Here is a 19,799-nt window from a genome sequence, read left to right as displayed (position 1 = left end):
AAGAAATGCTGTTGTGTTGGATATTAGCTTTAAATATACACTATATGTATTCTTCTTTTGTTTCATTACTCTTCATCATCAAGCCCGATACAGGGCCTTCACTACATATCACTCTATGTATGGAAACCTGCTCGGCCTCACACATTTCATCTGGTGTCCACCTCAAAGGGGCGCACACACGCTGCACACAGCTATGAGACTGAGCAGTGGAGACAGCACAGCGGGGACTCAATAAACACCCTGAGGGCAGTAAAACTCAAGTCTGTCTCAAATCAGACTCGAAGACACACAGAAAATATCATCACTGAAACCAAACAGCTGCTCGCATCACTCTGGGTTACACAGGATTAGAATTCCTGAGACGCACTGTCGATCACATCATCTGTGTCGTACATAAATCAGTGGGCTGATAGTGTTTGTAGAGCAAATGTGTGGCTGAAACCTGTGAATCCCATTTATGACACTGACCTCCTTTTTTAATTCATAAAAGACGTCGTGAGTTCTGTGCGCATCTTGTGTTTTAAGTCTCTCATTTCTTTAACGAAGCACAATAACAAAGAACGACGACCTTTTCATTGTCTTTCAGGAGCAATCGCAGGCATCGTGGACCAGCCCATGCAGAATTTCCAAAGGAACTGGGAGATGCAGAGCTCTGCTGGTAGCAAGGCCAAAGGAGTCATCTCTGGTGTTGGGAAAGGCATTGTGGGGGTTTTCACTAAGCCCATTGGGGGAGCAGCTGAACTGGTGTCCCAGACTGGATACGGTGAGTTCAGGATGGTCAGAGATAATAGAGGCTTTTTCCTTTGGTTCCTTCCCTTTCCTCTGGTTTAGAAGCTGTGTTGCAGGTTTTTTTTTTAGGAAGCAGTTTCAGTGAATTAAGTGTCTGATAGTTTTGTTAAGTGTAATAGCCTTACTTTTCCTGTGGTTCTCGAGCACTCAGAACACAGAGAAATTAAAGCATAATTAGAGCATAATTCTTTGGAACAGCTCCTCTTGGATTTCTGGTAGTTTAGGAACTTCCAGCTCCACAGAAAGCTGATAGCTTTTTGTGTTGTCATGTTTGGCAATGAGCTCCATCATTTTGTGAGGAAACATTTAGCACAGAATCTGTGCTTGAGATGTTAATTAAACCTGACGTCATTTAAATTACATTTGCAAAAGAATGAAAATGTCCGTCCTCCACACACGAGCACATTATCGCTGCCACACAGCAGTAAACCGAAGTGTAAAGAAAGATTTGGCCATTCAGCAAGGTCTCAAGTTTAGCACAACTCAACAAATAGGTCTTATGTACAACTTTCCAAGGAGCCTTAGGCAACAATATTCTCATAAACACATATAGAGTTAGAGTTGGTGTGTCAGGAAAATCATAAATCCATCAGTGAGTGGACGGTCTCTCCCCTTCTCTTTACTTGGCTCCAGCCAGAAGCGAAGTGTTTATTAGGCCAAACCTTCAGTAGTGCAGGACCCCCAGTGACACACGCACACACAGCTGGGGTGAGGGGGGTGAGGAGGAGGTCAGAGGGTGGTGTGTGTTGGCGCTAACAGGTTATCTTGGCTGCAGCACATAAACTACCAACAAGGGTAACAGCTCTGTGTAAGAGCAGTGACTCCCCGGGGTCTGGCTGGGATCTGCCTGACCTTCTGAGCTCAGCAAAACACACGCACACGCACACACACACACACACACACACACACACACACGCACACACACACACACACACACACACACACGCACACACACATTGTGATTTTTGCTTGTGGATCCACATAGATGCTCATGAGCACACAGGCTGCAGGACACACTGACCAGTGTGCACATCAACATTCACTCTGACAGAAGCCTCAATCTGCTGCTAATGTACTCAGATCAGCTGTATTGATCCGTGTCATTATTGTGTCACACTCCATCCTGCCTTATGAAACACATGGATATACCCACACACACACACACACACGCGCAAACACCCGCTCACAGCTGAGCAGCATTGCAGAGGACCACTGCAGTGACATCATTAATGGATCTCACTGTGTTCTTTATGGCTCCAGTTTAACTACTTGATGACTTCACTGGCCCGTGGCTGCTGCTGCTGCTCTGCTGACAGCTAGAGTGGGACGAAGCTGAACTGACCACATGCACATGGGTTATGACCTCACTGTGACATGCACACACAGAGCCACCCCAGTCACGCGGGGCTATGAAATGGATATTCGTAATAATGCACGCTCACACGCTTAGAGAACCTGTACTCCATCAAACGTCGAATGCATTCGATTTAAGTGAGACTGGCACCATATTGTATTTCAATACATGTGTGTAATCCACGGCACTGTCTCCTAACAGGGATCCTTCATGGAGCCGGACTGTGGCAGCTTCCTAAACAACTGTACCTGCCCACAGAGGGGAAGTCGGCTCAGGCCCCGAACAGCCACCTTAAATATGTCTGGTATGACCTGAAGCCATTCATTCTTCCTGCAGGCTCCTCCTTTACGTTTCCTTAGAAGTGGGACATGTGTTCTCGCCTTTGCTTTTCTTGGACTCTCTCCAGGATCTGCTGTTCTTTCTCTCCCTCTTACCTCTCATCATTTTTGCTGTCTTGTTTAAAAAGAAGAAAACCTTGGAGGGTTCATTACCCACTTTTAAGAAAAAAAAAAGTCTGGAAAGATGTTTGACCTTGATCCCACACATGGTAGCCAGCCTGCCCTCCATAGTTCTCATCAAGCCTTGTTAAAAGGTTTTTATAAGCACTCTGCCAAAGCCGCCAGCTAGAAATTGTTCTTGTTTTTCGACCATGAGTCTATCCAGAGATGTTTCCCAGTGCCATCAGATGGAAGAGGAACACCTTCCTTTGTGTGCTGCAATGGTTTGGAGGCTGGGAGCGACTCAGTTTATTAAGGTCACATATTACGCCAAGCAGAAGGTTACCTTTGGGTCCTGCGTTGTAAAAGTATGGCCGTATCGACAGCACTGCATCACATCTGAGAGTTTCAGAGGCTCCAGTATGCCGTCTCAGTGGAACACTTAATATTATCATAAAAATTTATAAGAGGCCTCTGTCTCCAGAAGGTTATCAGGAGCTGCAGAAAAAGCATTTATGGCATTGCATAATGAATTTTCCACAATTTAGTTTGGTTTCCATAGCTATCAAACATTTACTTCTAATAGCAGTCAGTGTCTGCTGTCAGCTGCCATGAGGGAAACGGCCAAATTTTACATATAATATTTCTTTAGGACATTCCACTTGAGTTGTCATCACCCGAGGGGTTAGCAGTATGTTGTGCTAATGTTCGAGGAAGATGAAAATATATGAACGCTGAGATAATGCTCCCTACGGTTTTATTCATGCTGCATTGCAGTCAAACTGCTTTCCATCAGGCGTCCATCAATTATTTTTACTACTGCAGGTAGCCCAGACACTTGAGGGGTCAGACTGTTTGAGCAGAGTAACACTGAACAGAACCAAAAGGTCCCTACTGTGGCTGCTTCAACATCTGCTCCGCAATTTGAACACCTGCCTTCCAAAGTAAACACGCTGTCGGAGAAACAAGACCGAAGACTTCAGTTGCCGCGCACATATTTCTCTATCGAACATGTGTGTAATCGGAACCACTCAGAGAAAATGTCGAAATGTAAATTACAGGATGTGTGGAGACACGTATGCGCGCTTGTTTGTGTGTGTTAGGTTAGTTGGGCACTTTGTGTGGTCTCGTGTTTATAGGGAGGGTGTTTATCTGACGTTAGGAGGCCTGCCATTATGTGTGTTTTTAAGATGTCAGCGTATGTAACGCTAGAATGTTCCAAACATGTTCTTCTGAATAAGCATTATAATGTGTGTGTGTGTGTGTCATAACTTGTTTATAACATCGCCCTGCTCTCTGACCACAGGAAGATGCTCCAGTCCCTGGGGCGACCGGAGCTCCACATGGCCCTGGAGGTGACCATCGTGAGTGGGTCAGGTCAGGAGCATGCCGGCTGTCTGCTCCTCACCTCCGAGGTGCTGTTTGTGGTCAGCCTCAGTGAGGACACCCAACAGCAGGCCTTCCCCATCACAGAGGTAACTGACTGTAGTCAGGGAGAACAGAAAGTGTTCCACATAAGTGTGTGACAGTCACATGAGCCTTTCTGTAGCAGTGACGCAGTGCAGTGAACGTGAAACCTCGTTTCCTCTGCAGGTGGAGTGTCAGCAGGAGCCAGGACAGCAGGGCCAGCTCACCCTCACCCTACAGCAGCAGACATTAGCCAGCGACACAGAGGTGAGACTGGAGGGATGCAGCCGCACAGGAGTCACATGGTGTAAAATAATACTGATGTGGAAATCAATCAGGGAAATGATACAATGTTGAATACATACGCTGCTTTACACAGTCTCTTATGAATATATATAAGTGCCACATCTAAAGTTGAAAATAGAGACGTTATAGTCGCTTCAGTATATTCCTGATACAAATCATCACATTTAGATTATTTACAAAAACTTTTTCAATCTCCATTTTTATTCTGTAGGCCTGGCAGCATCTGTAATCTAATTGTTTCCAGAGGAATGCACACTAACTGAGAACACCTTGCTTTATTTAGGTTTACATAAATGACTGAACCTTGATTTCGTCATGTCTTTGCACACGTCCACATTAATGGTTACATGTTGTAATTGTCACCGAGAAAGGGCAAGACTGGCACTCTTGGTCATTTAGACATCTTGTACATATTTCCTATTTGGCCTCAATATCAAGCTTGCTCAGCAGCATATGTGCTCAACCATGAAGCAGCAGTGACCTTTGACCTCAACTCATCAGTTTCTGAGCAGGGATTGAAACAGAAAACTTGTCTTTCATGACTGGTTCAGTTCTTTTCACTAATTCCTTTCTGTCGGGTTGAAGATGAATTTAGCTGCTGTAGTGTTTGGTTGGCATGACAACATACTTTGATAAAAACCCTCCATCATGCGTCAGTGATGGCACATGATCGGACACCACCTGCAGCAGATTTAACTTCATTATGATCAGTGTAATGGTAATCATCTGTCATCCTTCAGAGTGACGGCGTTCGCGAGCGTCTGTCAGAGCAGCAGTATCGTCGGCTGGTGGATTACGTGATGCGAGCCTCCCAGTTTCTCTCCCCCTCCGCTGCCTCTCTCCAGCTGCAGCCCCCAGTGACGCTCGCTGAACCACCGCCCTCCGTCACCAAGTCTTACCGCTACCTGGTGGATCCTGCCTTCGCCGCAGTGTTTGTCAGCAAGTTCACCATGGTAAAGAATAAAGCCTTACGCATCGGATTCCACTGATACACAATAACACACACACACAAAAAAACATCACACCTTTTGTTCCACTTTAAATTAAGCCTTAAAAAAACTTGGGGAAATTTTATTTTAACTCTGGAAAGATAACTACTCATTTATGCAAAACAAATCTTTAGAGGTACAAAATGAATCAATATTTTATTAGAGTAAGTCCACCTGGTCATCCATGCCTTAGGGATGTGGAGAGTTCCCAGAAACAGCCTTTGAAAGACATATTTTCATACTTATACAACAAACAGAGAAAATCTGAGGGATTAGAATCAGTTTTAATGACAGAAACACGTCACTTCAGACATTTCAGCAAGTACGCACTGTAACAAACACTAAAACAAATAGCTGTGTCAACCTAAACCTTCTTGGACCAAAGGTGTGCTCTTTGGACTTGAAATCAGAGCTCATGCACACTGACTGAATGAAACAGAAATGCACAGAACACAACTAACAGGAGTCACTCACATCTGTTCCATTTCTATCAAAGCAGTCTGTAATGTTTCACTCTGCAGAGAAAGCTCTTGGTGTTTACATTGTCCATGCAGTGACTGTGTCTCATGCCAACGTTAAGTGCAATATTATATAGGTGTTGATGGAAGCTAGAGATACCAGCTGTCAACCAAAATGTTTTTATAGATGATGTAATATACTTGTTTGACAATAACATTGATCTTTGTAACCTTACGTTGATGCCAACCCCTCATGATGCAACCATGCGGTTATTGTTGCCTTTTATATTGTTGTACCACTGAGTTCTATGTAGGATTTACGTCTAATGCCTTCAATGTATGGAAATTGATAATATATTAATAGAGAAACATTTTAATAAAAACATTAAAAATGGTCATGTGTTATTCCATCATTGTGTTTTATGTAAGAAAAAATGAAGAGAAACAAATATGAAAGAAAGACATGATGAAGAAGAAGAAATTTACACGTGCAGTAACATAGAGTAGATGTAAGTGAGATGTTTGTCAAACAGAAAATATTCTTACATCACAGGTAAACCCAGCCTCAAACTTCATCATCATCATCATGCAGATATCAGTAGCAGCTCAGCTCTCAGTTTTCACTCATCGTGCTCCGATAACGGCGTCAGTCACCCCATCTGTCTGTGTCAACATTCGCTGCATGAAGTCACTTCATGCACGTTTGGTTTCACTTCATGCTGCAGACTCTTACACCCCTTGCAGTAACACATGAGAGCCATCTATGTTTAAGGGGCAAGGTAACTGCTTTGTGTGTGTGAGTTTCCAGCTTATTTCACTTACTGTTATATCTGTTACACTGTTTGCTCTCTGGTCTGGAGGAGCGTCGTGAGGGCAGCTGGCGGCTCAGTTTACTGCCTGCTGACCTGACAGTGCAGTCAGAGGAGGAGTCTGGGCAGAGACAGTTGAGTGTCAGTGTAAAACATCTGCCCGCAGGCTCTCAACATATTGATGACTGCTGTTTGTACAGAGAATAAGAAGCAGGCACATTCATGTTTATACATTACAATCACCTCCCAGCTCGTCTGTTTGGACCTCATCTCTGTAGCTGACATGAACACCCAGTCCCTCACGCTGAGCTGGTGATGATCTCCATCTGTGCTCCTGACTGTACTTCTCAATACCATCTCATTAAAACAGAATTTACACTATGCTTCATTTCTGTTCATCCCCATTCACTATGGGCTGTAACTAACTCCTGCGTTAGCATCACGCGTCATTTACACATCCACGCAGTGTGGGCTTGGACTAACTCCTGCACAGAACATTGATGCTTAATGGATAGGCTGGAGTGGCTGTTTTGGCTGCAGTTCTACATCATGAGACAGTTCTGATCTGTGGAGGGTGTCCGTTTGACAATGCTTTTGCTTTCACCGCCAGGTAATATCAGAGCCTTGGAAAAGCTTGGATTTTACCGTGGGAACAGCTAAATGTCATTTCAATGTTATGGTTTCCTGCATTTAGTCTGTCCAGTAGCAGCGAGTCGTCAAAAGTGCTGCATATGGGAGTTTTACTAAGCCCTGGGAGACAAAGGGAGGGGTGTGTGTGTGTGTGTGTGTGTGTGTGTGTGTGTGTGTGTGTGTGTGTGTGTGTGTGTGTGTACCTGAGGCTGTGGAGAACGAGGCTTCCAGCTGACTCTGTCTCCTCAGCATCACCTCCTCTCTCTGCAGAGCTGCCATGTACTTGGAGTAGGACCACGACAACTGAGGGAACATTTCCAGAAATCCAGTCAAATGTAACATGATTAGAAAAACGGTTCAATTAGAGGATCCAGTTTCTCCTTCAGTCTGTGGTTGGAACTGATGAGGCCTAGTTTGGACTTCATGCTGTAATTGAGTTTATCTTCATTCTGCAGTTTTTCTTTTAATATGCTGGGTAGTCAGATAGTTATCAAAGGAAATCATTTAATTTGGTTTGGCTCCATTCATACATTTTATATATGGAGGGAACCGTGTACATGAAATTTCTGACATTTGACACAAACATATCTTCAGCTCTACATTCATAATGTTTCTCCACTAGGAACATGAGGCTGCTCGTACCGGCTGTGATGGAGTCAGCAGCACTCTGCTCTGTGTCCTTGACTGCTTTTTTTCACTTGTCCCCTCGTTTTCTTGTTCTTCTACCTCATCTTCGTCATCTGTCTCTTCCTCCTGTCCAAAACTGGCCTCTGGCCTCTCCTGCTCTTCCTGTATAAAAATAGTATATAACAGAGGTCAACCTGAACACAGTTAGTTTTTACCACTCACTCATTGTCCTTTATCCCCTCAGTATCGGCTGTTTCCTCACCTTAGCTCTCCTCCTCTTGTCCTCTTCTTCCTCCTCCTCCTCTTTTCTCCTCTGTCTCCTCACTCTGGCTCGGTGTTTGACTCGTTTGTCCTGCAGGAGAGGAAGGAGTTGCTCCTCTTGGACACTGCTGCTCAGCTCTTGAAAGTCGGGCCAGAACTTCAGCAGTTCACTGAACACTGACATCTACAAACACAAAGAACACGTGTGCACTCTACACCAGAGGAAATACAATACCAATACAGACCATACTCTGACACACACACACACACACACAACCTGTGCCTCTCTGAAGATGTAAGGGCCCAGCTCGTGGCGCTTCTCCAGAATGTGCTGGGCCTGGTTGGGAGGGATGTCTATCTGCAGGGTGGGGGGCATGGAGGAGTTGATAAAGCAGTTAATGATGGTGGAGACCTTCTGCTGGATGGTGGCCTCATCACTGTGAGAATGGCAGAGGTCCTGCATACAGGAAGAGCGGGGACAGATGAGAAACGATGTGTGTGGTAGGAACTAATGCTAAGATCCCACTGCTCCTGAAACGTCTGGAATATCACTGGAATAGAGAGATGTATTCCAGATATGAACAGTTCATTTCTGCCTTGAGACCTGCCTCACTACTTAACTTACTGCTCAGTCTTTTGTCCTTGTTGAGCTGCATGTCCTTTTTTTCCCTATGCAAGTACATTGAGTGCAATGTTTGAACCAGAGTTAAATTCCTTGTATGTGCACACATGCTTGGCCAAGAAAGCTGATTCTGATTCTGAGATAAGACAGCTACAGAGGTTAAAGACCCTGAAACAATTTCTCAATCAGGTCCTCACTGTAAACAATGGGGTCTTACATGGACACACATTTTTAATACTTTTTGTTATTCCAAGAGAGATTTCTGTGTTTATTTCTCTGGTCAAGCTCAAATTTTCAGGGGCTAAAGCATAAAGATATCATCAGTGAACAGCAGATTTTAATACTTTCACAATATGTCTCATCCTTAAAAACCCCTACATCTACTCATCCTTCACTGAAGAATCCATGATCTACAGTGTTCTCTATTTTTACATTTAGGTGTTTTGTTTTCCATCTCATGATTTCACTTATTCTATTTTCATCCTTATTTTAGTCTTATGGTTTTATTCTCCATTATATTTTACGTTAATGTTCATTGGATGTCTTTTTAACATGAAGCATGTCTTTGTTGTAAAGCACTTTGAGCTGCATTTCGTCTTATTATTTTACCTTGTACCTCTGCACCTCCAGCCAGAAGAGCACATCATTTTCTAGGAAGTCTCCCTTCAGAGAGACAAAGTGCTGGAACTGCATACAAGTGACGGGGTTGAGTAGGATCCGTCGAAACAGCAGGATCTCTTTGGAGGAACTCATCCACAAGCCCTCAGCCTGTAGAGGAATGTTGGATTTTTAAGGACACAATAAGCTGTTAGTTTAACTCTTTCAGGGATAAATAAAATACACATAATCACCCACTCGAGTGTAAATGCAACAAACTTCGCACAAAACATCACACACCCAGAGAGCTGCAGAAGACACAATGTCCTCCTGAACAACAGCAGTAAAGATCATCTGTGACCAAGCTCACATAAAACCGAGATAGTGATACTCCTTTATCCAGAAAACCTGCTCTTTGCCAGCGATCAGATAATGATCAGAAAGACGAGAGTCACAGTAAGAAAAGTCCTTCCTGTAATCATCCCCCTTAAAATGTGAAATGTTTTCTATCTGTGTTCTTCTGTGGAGCTGAGACGAGAGGACGGGAACAGAGCTGCGTGGAAAACGCTCCAAACACTATTAAAGAAAGGTTAGTAATGCTGATGCTTTAATCTTATTTATCCTGGATCCAATTTGGGAAAACTAACCACAAGGCCAAAATGGTGTTTGACAAAGCCAGTGCTTGAAGCCAAGTCATGAACTAAATCACACATGCTTTCAGGCCAGGAAATGCCTTATTTCTCTCCATTCAAAATATCCAGCTTCCCCAGAGGATTTCTCCTTACCTTCCAGGCTTCTCTCCTTGTTCTGTGTCGACGGTAGACGTGCTGTGAGAGCCTGTCTGCTGCTTTGGGCTACCACACACACGCACACGCGCACACACACACGCACACACACACACGCAGAGGTGAAAAGTCAGAAACTGAGTAAACCAGGTTAAACAGAGACACTGAACACCTCTCAAACCTCTCTGCTCTGTCACTGCCAGTAACCGAAGCTCGCTCTCCTCTTTTACCTTAACCTTCCGTCAGTCTTTATTTCCTCTGATCTTACTCCTCCATCCTCCTCTTAGAGAGATCTTTACCTCTCTGATAAAGGGTCATCCCTGACTCCCACCCTCGGCCTCCTCCGTCCTCCTCTTCACCGTCTTTTCCACCCTTCCACTCATCTCCTCCAGCCCGTAACACTAAACTGCTTCTGCATCTCATTGGTTAATGAGAGGATCCGTGTGACCAAACATCTTAAACTTGATAACATAATGAGGCAGAGCAGAGGAATCTGCGGTTTATGTTTTACCACCTGATGAGGCAACCTGAGAGAGCGACTGCACAGTGACAGCGTTTAGTGGTTTCTCACATAGCACCGTCACTAACGTGTGTCTGACTCCTCGTCTCTGTCCTCTGTCATGGCCATCATACAGCAGGAATCAAATGCTATTACAGTATAAGTAAAAGCCAGGGTTGGTAATGGGCCCATATTTCTTCCACTTTCCGAATTCCATGATGATAAGTGATTCTATCAGTGTGTAAATACGAGTCCACTGTGAGAAATGCATTTCAACCAACATAATTATTTCTGCACGTCAGATGTCCTGCTTGATAAACGACTTTGTGTTATGTGTAGAAAGACTGAGAATAGTTACAAACCAGCAAAAGCTGGTATTTATGGAAACAAGTTGGAGCACATCCAGACCTCACGGTCATTGCCTTTAATCATCAAATTATTTGAATGCTTTTCCAAATCGATGTGACGGCAGCATAAATCTTCCATGAAAAACAATGCTCTCAAGCTCTTGGTGGTGTCTGACCTCTAAAGACTTATTCACTGATGACTGATTAACCACCATCACAGAGGTCTCCCAGCATCCACTGCTGACACCACCATGGAAGCCTAGTTAATATTGACTCAACAGCGTTAATACGTTAATATTGACTCAACAGCCCAACCAAACACAACAGACAGATACTGTCTACTACCCTACTGGACATGGCGTCTCTTAAACTTCATTCAGTAAAGTGTGTTTGTTACGCAGTTCTGTCTTTAGCCTTTACCTGATCTACACATGTATTCACTAACCACACATGCTTGAACTCAGATGAGTTTAAAAAATGCTCACATCTGGACACAGTGCTTTCATGTTTAGCTGTATACAAACAAAGTCTCTATAATGTAATTTAAGTACTTGAGAACTATCTAAAGGAAGTTTGACATTTTGGGAAATACTCTTACTTGCCATCTTGCCGAGAGTCAGATGTGGAGACTGATACCACTCTCATAAAGGAGATATTATGTGTTTCCGGTCTTTATGCTAAGCTAAAGTAAGCTAATCAGTGGCTGGCTGTGGCCTCATGTTTATTGGACAGACTTGAGTGGTTTCAATCTCCTCATCTAACTCTCAGCAGGAAGGTGAATGAGCCCAGCTCCTAAAATGTCAAACTATTTATTAAAGTGCTTTCAGCCATTTCTTTTCTGACACGACCAATTAGTAGTGTTAGTGTTCAGAATCAGGACGTCCACCTTTGGTTGGTGTTTCTGTCGCTCTGTGAACTCTGCTGTGGACAGGAACAAAGGAAGCCATTTTTTCTCAATGTGACTCTTGATGATGTCCTGGATCTCCACAATGACTGGGTTAGAGAGACACTCCAGTTTCAGACGCTCCAGTCCACCCGCTAGACGCAATATCTAAACACACACACACACACACACACACACACACACACACACACACACACACACACACACACACACACACACACACACACACACACACACACACAGAAAGACACACACACACAGAAAGACACAAAGACGACAGATGACTGCATGTGTGTCCATGTGTTTGATTTGAATGATTAGGATTATAAGTGTACATGTCGGTAGATTTGAAGAACATATGAGGACAAATCCAGAAGAAAACTTCCCACAGTGGAAAACCCAACGGAAGATTCCTCTCCTTCCTGACTCCTGCTGTGCTCTTCATCATTCCCACAATCCCTCTGTTCTCTTCATCTCCCCTGTCTGCTTTCTGTCTTCATACATTGATATGGCCGCGTCTCCCTATTTATATCTCCTTTACATTTTCTCTCATCTCTTTTTGCACGCACACAGCCATGCATGCACACTTACGCTCACACATACGCTTCAGAAATGAGAACCAGTCGTGGCATTGGAGTGGGAGTCAGTAGATGAAAGGAGGCCAATCTGTGACTGGATGACTGAGTGATTGAAAGAGTGAAGGGCCAAAGCAGTAAAGCTGTCATTCTCTCTACATCGCTCACGCAGACGGGAACCAACGCTGAGATGCAAGAGCGGCAGCCAGACCCAATCCTACAGAGTTAGAAGTACTAGATTTGGCATCCTCGTTCAAATGCACAGTTCTAATCATTATTTTGATGGTTTTTATGAGATGAGGATGACAAATGGCAAAGGTCATGCACCAGACTTAAAGGCATGTCGACAAGAACACTGTACGTCTCTTTCTTAGCCCAGTGTGCTTCAAGAAAGCCGAGGGTTCACCAGTGGCCTTTACTATTATGTTTGATAACAGTGATCACAAAACAGGGGTACTTGTTTCCCAAGGAGTACTTGTGCAGTTTCCAGTGGGTATGTAGAAAAACTGTAGAGTCGCTCAACTCAAAAACTGAACACAGTCTGTGTGTGAAAACTAATTAGTCAGCTCAGTTCAAGTGTTAAACTGTTGAAATGAATAGTTCAAATGGAATGATGGCTGGAATCGCTAAGTATCAGATAAACAGTCGAAACAGTTAATGCTAGCTAGCAGTAACAGATAAACAGCTGAAACAGCAACCCTGGAATGAATTGGATTAAAGGTTGGAGTACTACACAATATTACCCATTTGAAATAGTTCTCTTGTTATTGCTTGTGATATAATCTGTAATGTTTGGAACATGCAATGATGTCACTGAGGGGGTGTTTGAGTTTATCTGACAGAGCTGTGTGGGAACCACCATCCCATAACACACAGAAAATACGACTTTTTTCTGTGACAGTGTAATTTTACAACATAACAATCATCTCAGTGTCTAAAAAGAGAAAATCAGGCACAATGCTCATTTTCCCATGTACCCATCCTAACCCTACTCATCATGCCCTCCTGCAGTAATCCTAGAATCCAGAAACCTAATCTGAGACTGTAAATGTCAGGAGAGATTTCATCCTACTGTCATTGTTACTGGGGCTGATCTTTGTCTTTCTGGATCCAAAGCCTTCTCTTCTCCTCTTGTTGTTTTAATTCTAACCATGTCCTCTCATCCCTGTTTCCCACCGACACCCTGCTGTCAGAGCTGTCAGCATGAAGGCTGCAGGATGCCAAAAAAGGGAGATGGGAAATTGTGAGAGAGCCACAGCAGCCTCTGTTTATCAAATCTGGATGTTCAGCCTCAGATGGATCTTACATCCCATCTTGGGTTTGTCATGTCATGGGCACCATGTTTCTGATCCTGTCTTTCTAATGCTTTCCCAAGAACTTGACAATAATGTATGCCAGGAATGTTTTTTAAACCATGTGACGTACATCATTCTGTTGTTCTGTTGAGGCGGGGCTGTCAGAACCAAAGAAGTACTTCCTGTTGAGGTATTTGGTTGCAATATGAGATGACCTCTGCTGTCTGATAACTTTGTCCTTCTGGGGAGTCCTCCTGTACTGCTCCAGATCCAACCAGCACATCAGATGGATACTGAGCAGAAACACACATGCTCAGAGCAGCCATGTTATTCTCATATGAACTTCAGTGTCTTGTATACATCCTTCAAACAATGCTGTAAATCTATCTGTGTGGTTATACAGCTCACCTGGCGTCCTGATTCTGCAGGAAGGACATAAAGTGCCCGATCTCATGGCGGTGACGAAGCAAGGAACCGAGACGGTAACCTTGGTAATTTTGAGACACTCTAGACCAAGAGTCAGGCGCCCGGGGGCCCTTTGAGAGTGGAGTAGAAGGTGTACCAGAAGAGGGAAATAACATTGACCGGCACTGCTCCACCTGTAGAGGAGATAAAGCAGCAGAAAGGAAAGAAAAGTGACGGAGGAAGAAAGATGGAGCAGGAAGGAGAAAAAGAAGGTGTGGTGTAAAACTCTTAATGATTTTTCCACATCACATCATGCCTAATACTGCCTCTTAGATGTACTAAAGTCATGGTAAAGCACAGAGTTACATGGATCATTTCTTCTATATAACAGCAGTATGACACCATTGTAAAAAGGCACGTTCATGCCAAGTAATATAGTCTTGGAACAGTAGGTAATGTCATTGTTACCAAGCAATACATAAATGCTGGAAAGAAGTCATTTTGGCATTAATGTTTACATAAGCTGTTTTATGCTTACAGGTGTGTGTTTATTGGCTACTAACTGAGCACCAACATTTTATAAATCAGTGGAAGTGGATGCTGGCCTGACCTGTTGCAGACGGTGCTCTGACTCCTCATACAGACTCTGGAGTTCCCTGTACTCCTGATTGTCGATGCAGCGCACCTCCTCATGCACACACACCTGGACATATACACACAAAGCCAACTAGAGCTGTAATGATGAGTTAAGTAATCCATTTTTTCATTTGGTGAATCAATCAATGAATTATTCTAGCAGAAATGTCAGGCAATTCCCAGATTCTCAAATCTGAGGATTTGCTGCTTTTGCGATACATTAAACTGAATATTTGGGGGTTTCAGGCTGTTGGTGGAACAAGACACCTTGTACTCTAGGACGCGGTGACTTTTATAGACCCAACCATTGATTCAGAAAATAATCATTCGCTGCAGCCCTAAAGCCAGTCATGCACAGAACCAGACTTGACCTCAGACAAACTAATAACAAATCAACTTGATCTTTATAATATTCACACATGCATGTTACCTTCTGGAAGGACTCTTTGTCCCTGCTGACCAGCAGTGTCCACGGCTCCAGCAGGATGTTCAGTGTGTGTTCCTCAACCCTGTCAAACAGCTCCTCAAAAGCAGGCCTCATTCGGTCGTACACCTCCTTTCTGATCTCCTCATCAACACCAATGCTCCTCCTGGCAGAGCTGAAGACATAGGTGGAGTAAAGGAGCTGGGAGAAGAGAAGGGAAAAGAAGAGATCATAAAAATGTCATCACTTCAGAAACATTTCTCCTCAAAACCACCATCACTTCCATCATCACCATTGTTCAGTGCTCTCATACACAATATTCACTATCTCTCATCACTCCTGCCATCACACCACATAAATGTCACTCATTTAACCCTCTTGGCCACGACACTATGGAAAGCTCATCTAAATGTCATTCCTCTGGTGAACCAAAGGTTAACTGAAGGAAAATTGATTTCACTGTGAGGTATTCTGGACCGGACCGCTCAGCTTTCCTCTCTGGTCCAGCTGAAGTCAGACAGGGTGGTTCTGGGTGACTGGACTGGCGCAGAGCTGGGGGGGTCTGACTCATTTGCTTTTATATATTTATTATATATTTTATATATTTTATTTTTTTTTCTTAAGATTGATTTCTAGGGTGTTTTTTCCTTGATTTGAAAGTGACAGATGGAGAGGCAGTCAGGGGAGGGAGGGAGGGAGGGAGGGAGGGAGGGAGGGAGAGAGGGAGAGAAAGAGAGGTATGTCATGCAACAAAAGTTGCTGGCTGGAATCGAACAAGCAGCAGTTCTGACCGTGTGGCTGTAACCAGTTGACTACCATGGCGCTCCATCTCTGTGGATCTAAGCTTTAAATCAGCTTTAACTTATTCTTTCCACAGAAAACATGAGCTAAACAAGTAACTATTTTTTATTACTTGAAATTAGTTTGTTGTTGAACAGTTGACCTTGGCAGCAAAATTCAACTTAAAAAAAAAAAACACCATAAACAATTCACTGTCTGGAATAGCATGTTGCTGTTTTTTGGTAAAAGGAAAATTAGGTTGTCTTAAAAGGAGTGTTTTGTGAGAGGAAAAATCCAACAGATGCAAATAATTAATTAAATAAATAAATCTGCTGAGCCAACCAGGACACATTACAAACACACTTCAAAAAGAAAACGCAAAAAGACACATGCCGTCCGAAGCACATACTGACTGAAACATTTTCACTACATACCAAGCATTTCATTTTTGTCAGAAATAGAGAAAATATTTTGCCTTCATGGGTTATTGCTTTGAAGACAAAAATGCTTCCTACCCCTCTGTTTGGATTTTCTTGACATTACTGATTTGTTGATTACTGATACATTACTGATATGCTTCCAAATATCAGGATTGGTGACATCAGTTTTAGTTAATATCACCTTATGTCTCTGTCACTTAACTGCACATATGTGGGATGTAAATACTGTGTTTAAACCAGATGGACAGTACTTAACAGCCTCTTAGTGGTTAGTAGTGAGAATCTAGCAGAGCAGCTCTGGTCTTGACCTTGTATGTGTGTGTGCTGACCTGCGCCTCTCTCTGTACTCTGTAGGCGTCCAGGCCGTCCTGGTAGAACAGCTCACGGTAGTGCTGCAGGTCGTTCCAAAAGTTAACTGCATTCTCCCACAGCTGAAACAAAAGAAGAACCTCAGTAACTGCCATCAAGGACTGGATTTATCACATCAAATACAAAAGATATAACACTTCAGATGTTATTGCACCATGAACCTTACATTTAAATATGCAATCATGATTAAATGTGCTGAACTATACAGAATAAGAATTAAAACAAGCCACCTGTACCTGGTTTCCAGATTGTTCACAGAAGTTGGTTAAGTAGAAGCCAGCACAGGAGTCAACACAAAGAGCCTGTAACATCGTCTCTATTCTTCTGCTGCCCAGTAACTGACTTCTGCTAGAATATAACTAATGGGATACATACACAGAAAACATTTCATACAATCAACACCACAATTTATATAAAAAAAAACAAATGCAACGATATGAAAATATAAATGTAGTGAATCCTCATAGAAGTTGGAAACAAATGTTTGCTTTTTTGATGGATGACAGCTTCTGATCCTGATTTTCCTGATTAATACACCAGTTGTTTCAGCTTTCCTTCAAAATGAAGCAATCAATGTGTTTCAGGGGAAAAGACAATTAACTGCACAATTTCTCTCTCTGTTGTTGCTTCAGAGAACTCTCTTGACCACCTTAAAACCTTTACGCACCAAGTAGCTGCATATCCTAATACTCCTACCTGTGCATGGACAGTATGGGGGGACTGGGGCAGGCCAGTGTCGGGGCAGAGGACAGGCAGGGTCATGGAGCCATAGTGGGGCTGTACGCCTGATAGAGGGCTAACACAGCACTCTGTCCACAGCCTGGGATGAGGAGCATCATCGCGGTCTTCTTTAACACACCGGGATGTCCAGAACCGAGGAGCCCTGTAGGGGAAAGGAAGACGTGACTACAAAGATAAAAAAATATTGAACATCATGTCACGGTGGGCCAATTTGCATATCCATATCACACACAAAAATATATTAGACATTTCACAGACAAATATAGTCTCTATGATTAACACGAGGGACCCTGAATACTGTGAACTGTGAATCTCACCAGTAGTAGAGCAGTGACTCAGTGAGAAGGAGCTGAACTGAGAGCAGTTTCTCCTCTGTCCAGCAGGGAGAGGTATTCAGCTCTAGTCTGGACAGCAGCTCCACATTTAGGCTTCTCTGGCTGCTGCTCAGCAGGTACCAGCTCCTCATCAGGACCAAATACCTGATCAAAACACCACATGATATCTGATTCTGCTATCACTACATTTTAAAAAGACAAGTGCTTTTCATAGCATCATCCAAAGTGTTATGAGTTCAATGTCAAACCATGACCATTAAATAGAGGCTGTACTGTACTGTATCAACGGTAAAAAGGCCGAGTTGAGCAAAATAAAAAGTGTTTCATTCTGCTGTAATGTTTACCTGTTCTTCCTCTCTCTGTCCCGTGTAGCTTTCAATCTCTCTATATCCATCCAGAGATTAAACAGCTTCTCTCCTGACGTTCCTCGCAAAAACTCCTTGAACTCATCCAAGCCCAGTCTATTGCCATGGCAGCAGGTACCATGGCGACAAATATCAAGGACGTTTTCCTGGTCTGTGCCCCTGCGCCCCACCTCCCAATCCTTCTCAAACCATTCTGTCTTTTCTCCCTCTCTGCTCTGCCTCTTGCCTTCTTGAACTTTCTTCCCCTTCATTCTTTGTCTGCCCCCATCAGCTGAATGCTGGCGAGCTTTACGTTCACAGGATCTGTCTGTGCTGGCACAGTTTGTCTGCTGTCTTGACCTGCTGGAGCAGTCAGAAGTGTTTGCCTGGCTCTGACCATCCATCACGTTCAGTGCATTGCGAAGCACCTGTTTAACCACTCTGGCAGCCAGATACTCCAGCTCAAGTTCGACGGACTCTCTGGATTCGTTGAGATGTTCGTCCTCTGTGTTGCCAGCTGATGGCACTGTTTGAGAGCTCTGGAGCTGTTGGGCTTTCTCACGTTTAAGTTTAGAGGAGGAGGACAAAGAGGAAAAGGTACATGGGTGCTCTGACTCAGACAAGCTGGAGAAACATCTGGCTGATTCACTACATCTTGTGATGATATGTTCCTTCTTGCCGGATGTAACATGTATCCTCATAGATCCTGAACAGTAAGGAAAGATAAGAGTCCTCGTCTTCAGAGCTTGACTTCAGCAGGCACACGTACAACAATACACTTTATGGTAAATACACCAGTTTATACCTTGTTTTGCTGAAATGTTCTCTTGAGAATGAGAGTATGTTCGGACCTTCATTGCATTATTTTCCTTGTCAAACTGGGAGGAAAAACGCAGTTGTGGGGCTGACAGGGTGACTCGACCTGAGCAGCCTTTCCTCTTCTTGAGGTCCCATTGAAACAACAGCTTGGCTAATCTGACAATGACCAGAAAAAAATACTGAGTCCCAGAATACACAAATGTGTTTTTCTAAAAGCATTCATTTGATGATAAATGGAATTTACAAACTTGGCTATTGTCAAATTCTCTATGTGCTTGTAAGTGTGGGTTGCAAGTTAGCATGAGTCACCCAGTCATCTGATCTGCACACACATGAAGACCTAAAGCTTCTCACAAGGAATTAGACTAAAACAGAGGACAAAGTAGAGCAACAGACCTTAAAACAAACACCATGATTCCTCAAAGCTATGCAGTAACCACAGTGTATTGCATTGTACTGCTAGAGTTTAACATTCATAATAGTGTTCTTTGGAAATGATGAATTTCATAATATGTGTTAAAGTTGCAGCTGATTGAGGCAAATCATCTTTAATATCTAAGCTAGTAAGAAGGTTTTTTTTAGGTTTTAGCAGAGCTGAAGTAATGACGGCAAAGTTAGCAAATGCAAACAGAAAGGTATGAACACAGCAAAAACTGATAATCAGGCAACTGAATGAGGACAGTATAGTAGGTAAGAACAAACTGGCCAGCACATGTAGTACCTGTATTCACTGTAGCAGTCACTTTGAAGGAAAAGGGGCAATCTTTCTCGCATGATCCACTGAATTCCTTGCTCTCTGTCCAGGCACTGCAAAG

At 43.4% G+C, this 19,799-nt stretch overlaps 2 protein-coding genes across 2 annotated transcripts in view; one reads left to right on the top strand and one right to left on the bottom strand.

The window, feature by feature from the left end:
• The window catches only part of LOC139333438 (intermembrane lipid transfer protein VPS13B-like), a 319,141-nt gene extending 312,951 nt beyond the window's left edge, over nucleotides 1-6,190 (top strand). The window contains exons 64-68 of the mRNA XM_070965843.1: nucleotides 587-763; nucleotides 2,345-2,447; nucleotides 3,887-4,055; nucleotides 4,174-4,254; nucleotides 5,034-6,190. Coding sequence (XP_070821944.1) covers nucleotides 587-763; nucleotides 2,345-2,447; nucleotides 3,887-4,055; nucleotides 4,174-4,254; nucleotides 5,034-5,282 — 779 coding nt within the window. The 3' untranslated portion in view covers nucleotides 5,283-6,190. The remainder of the gene's footprint in view (nucleotides 1-586; nucleotides 764-2,344; nucleotides 2,448-3,886; nucleotides 4,056-4,173; nucleotides 4,255-5,033) is intronic.
• A 364-nt stretch (nucleotides 6,191-6,554) lies between these two features.
• LOC139334152 (regulator of G-protein signaling 22) lies at nucleotides 6,555-18,614 on the bottom strand. The gene is made up of 17 exons (XM_070966914.1): nucleotides 18,166-18,614; nucleotides 17,804-17,965; nucleotides 17,442-17,628; nucleotides 16,982-17,104; nucleotides 16,706-16,807; nucleotides 15,163-15,357; nucleotides 14,707-14,799; nucleotides 14,100-14,290; nucleotides 13,822-13,984; nucleotides 11,804-11,968; nucleotides 10,072-10,140; nucleotides 9,299-9,457; nucleotides 8,345-8,524; nucleotides 8,069-8,251; nucleotides 7,822-7,968; nucleotides 7,383-7,482; nucleotides 6,555-6,670 (listed from the first exon to the last, which is right to left on the bottom strand). The coding sequence occupies exons 1-17, from the start codon at nucleotides 18,567-18,569 to the stop codon at nucleotides 6,555-6,557; spliced, it is 2,739 nt and encodes a 912-aa protein (XP_070823015.1). The 5' UTR covers nucleotides 18,570-18,614.
• Nucleotides 18,615-19,799: the final 1,185 nt, after the last annotated feature.

The sequence above is a fragment of the Chaetodon trifascialis genome, chromosome 7 (assembly GCF_039877785.1).
Source record: "Chaetodon trifascialis isolate fChaTrf1 chromosome 7, fChaTrf1.hap1, whole genome shotgun sequence".
Lineage (NCBI taxonomy): Eukaryota > Metazoa > Chordata > Actinopteri > Chaetodontiformes > Chaetodontidae > Chaetodon > Chaetodon trifascialis.
The sequence above is the reverse complement of the archived record's forward strand: the minus strand, read 5'-3'. Positions and strand labels throughout refer to the sequence as shown.

What these genes read in the sequence shown, in the direction of transcription:
- LOC139334152 (XM_070966914.1), bottom strand. Translation starts at nt 18,569, where the DNA reads ATGGATGGTCAGAGCCAGGCAAACACTTCTGACTGCTCCAGCAGGTCA. An exon ending in CAAGGAGAGAAGCCTGGAAG is followed by an intron (nt 9,458 to 10,071) that starts GTAAGGAGAAAT and finishes ATTCCTCTACAG; the next exon opens with GCTGAGGGCTTGTGGATGAG. An exon ending in CTCGTTCTCCACAGCCTCAG is followed by an intron (nt 6,671 to 7,382) that starts GTACACACACAC and finishes GTCTCTGCCCAG; the next exon opens with ACTCCTCCTCTGACTGCACT.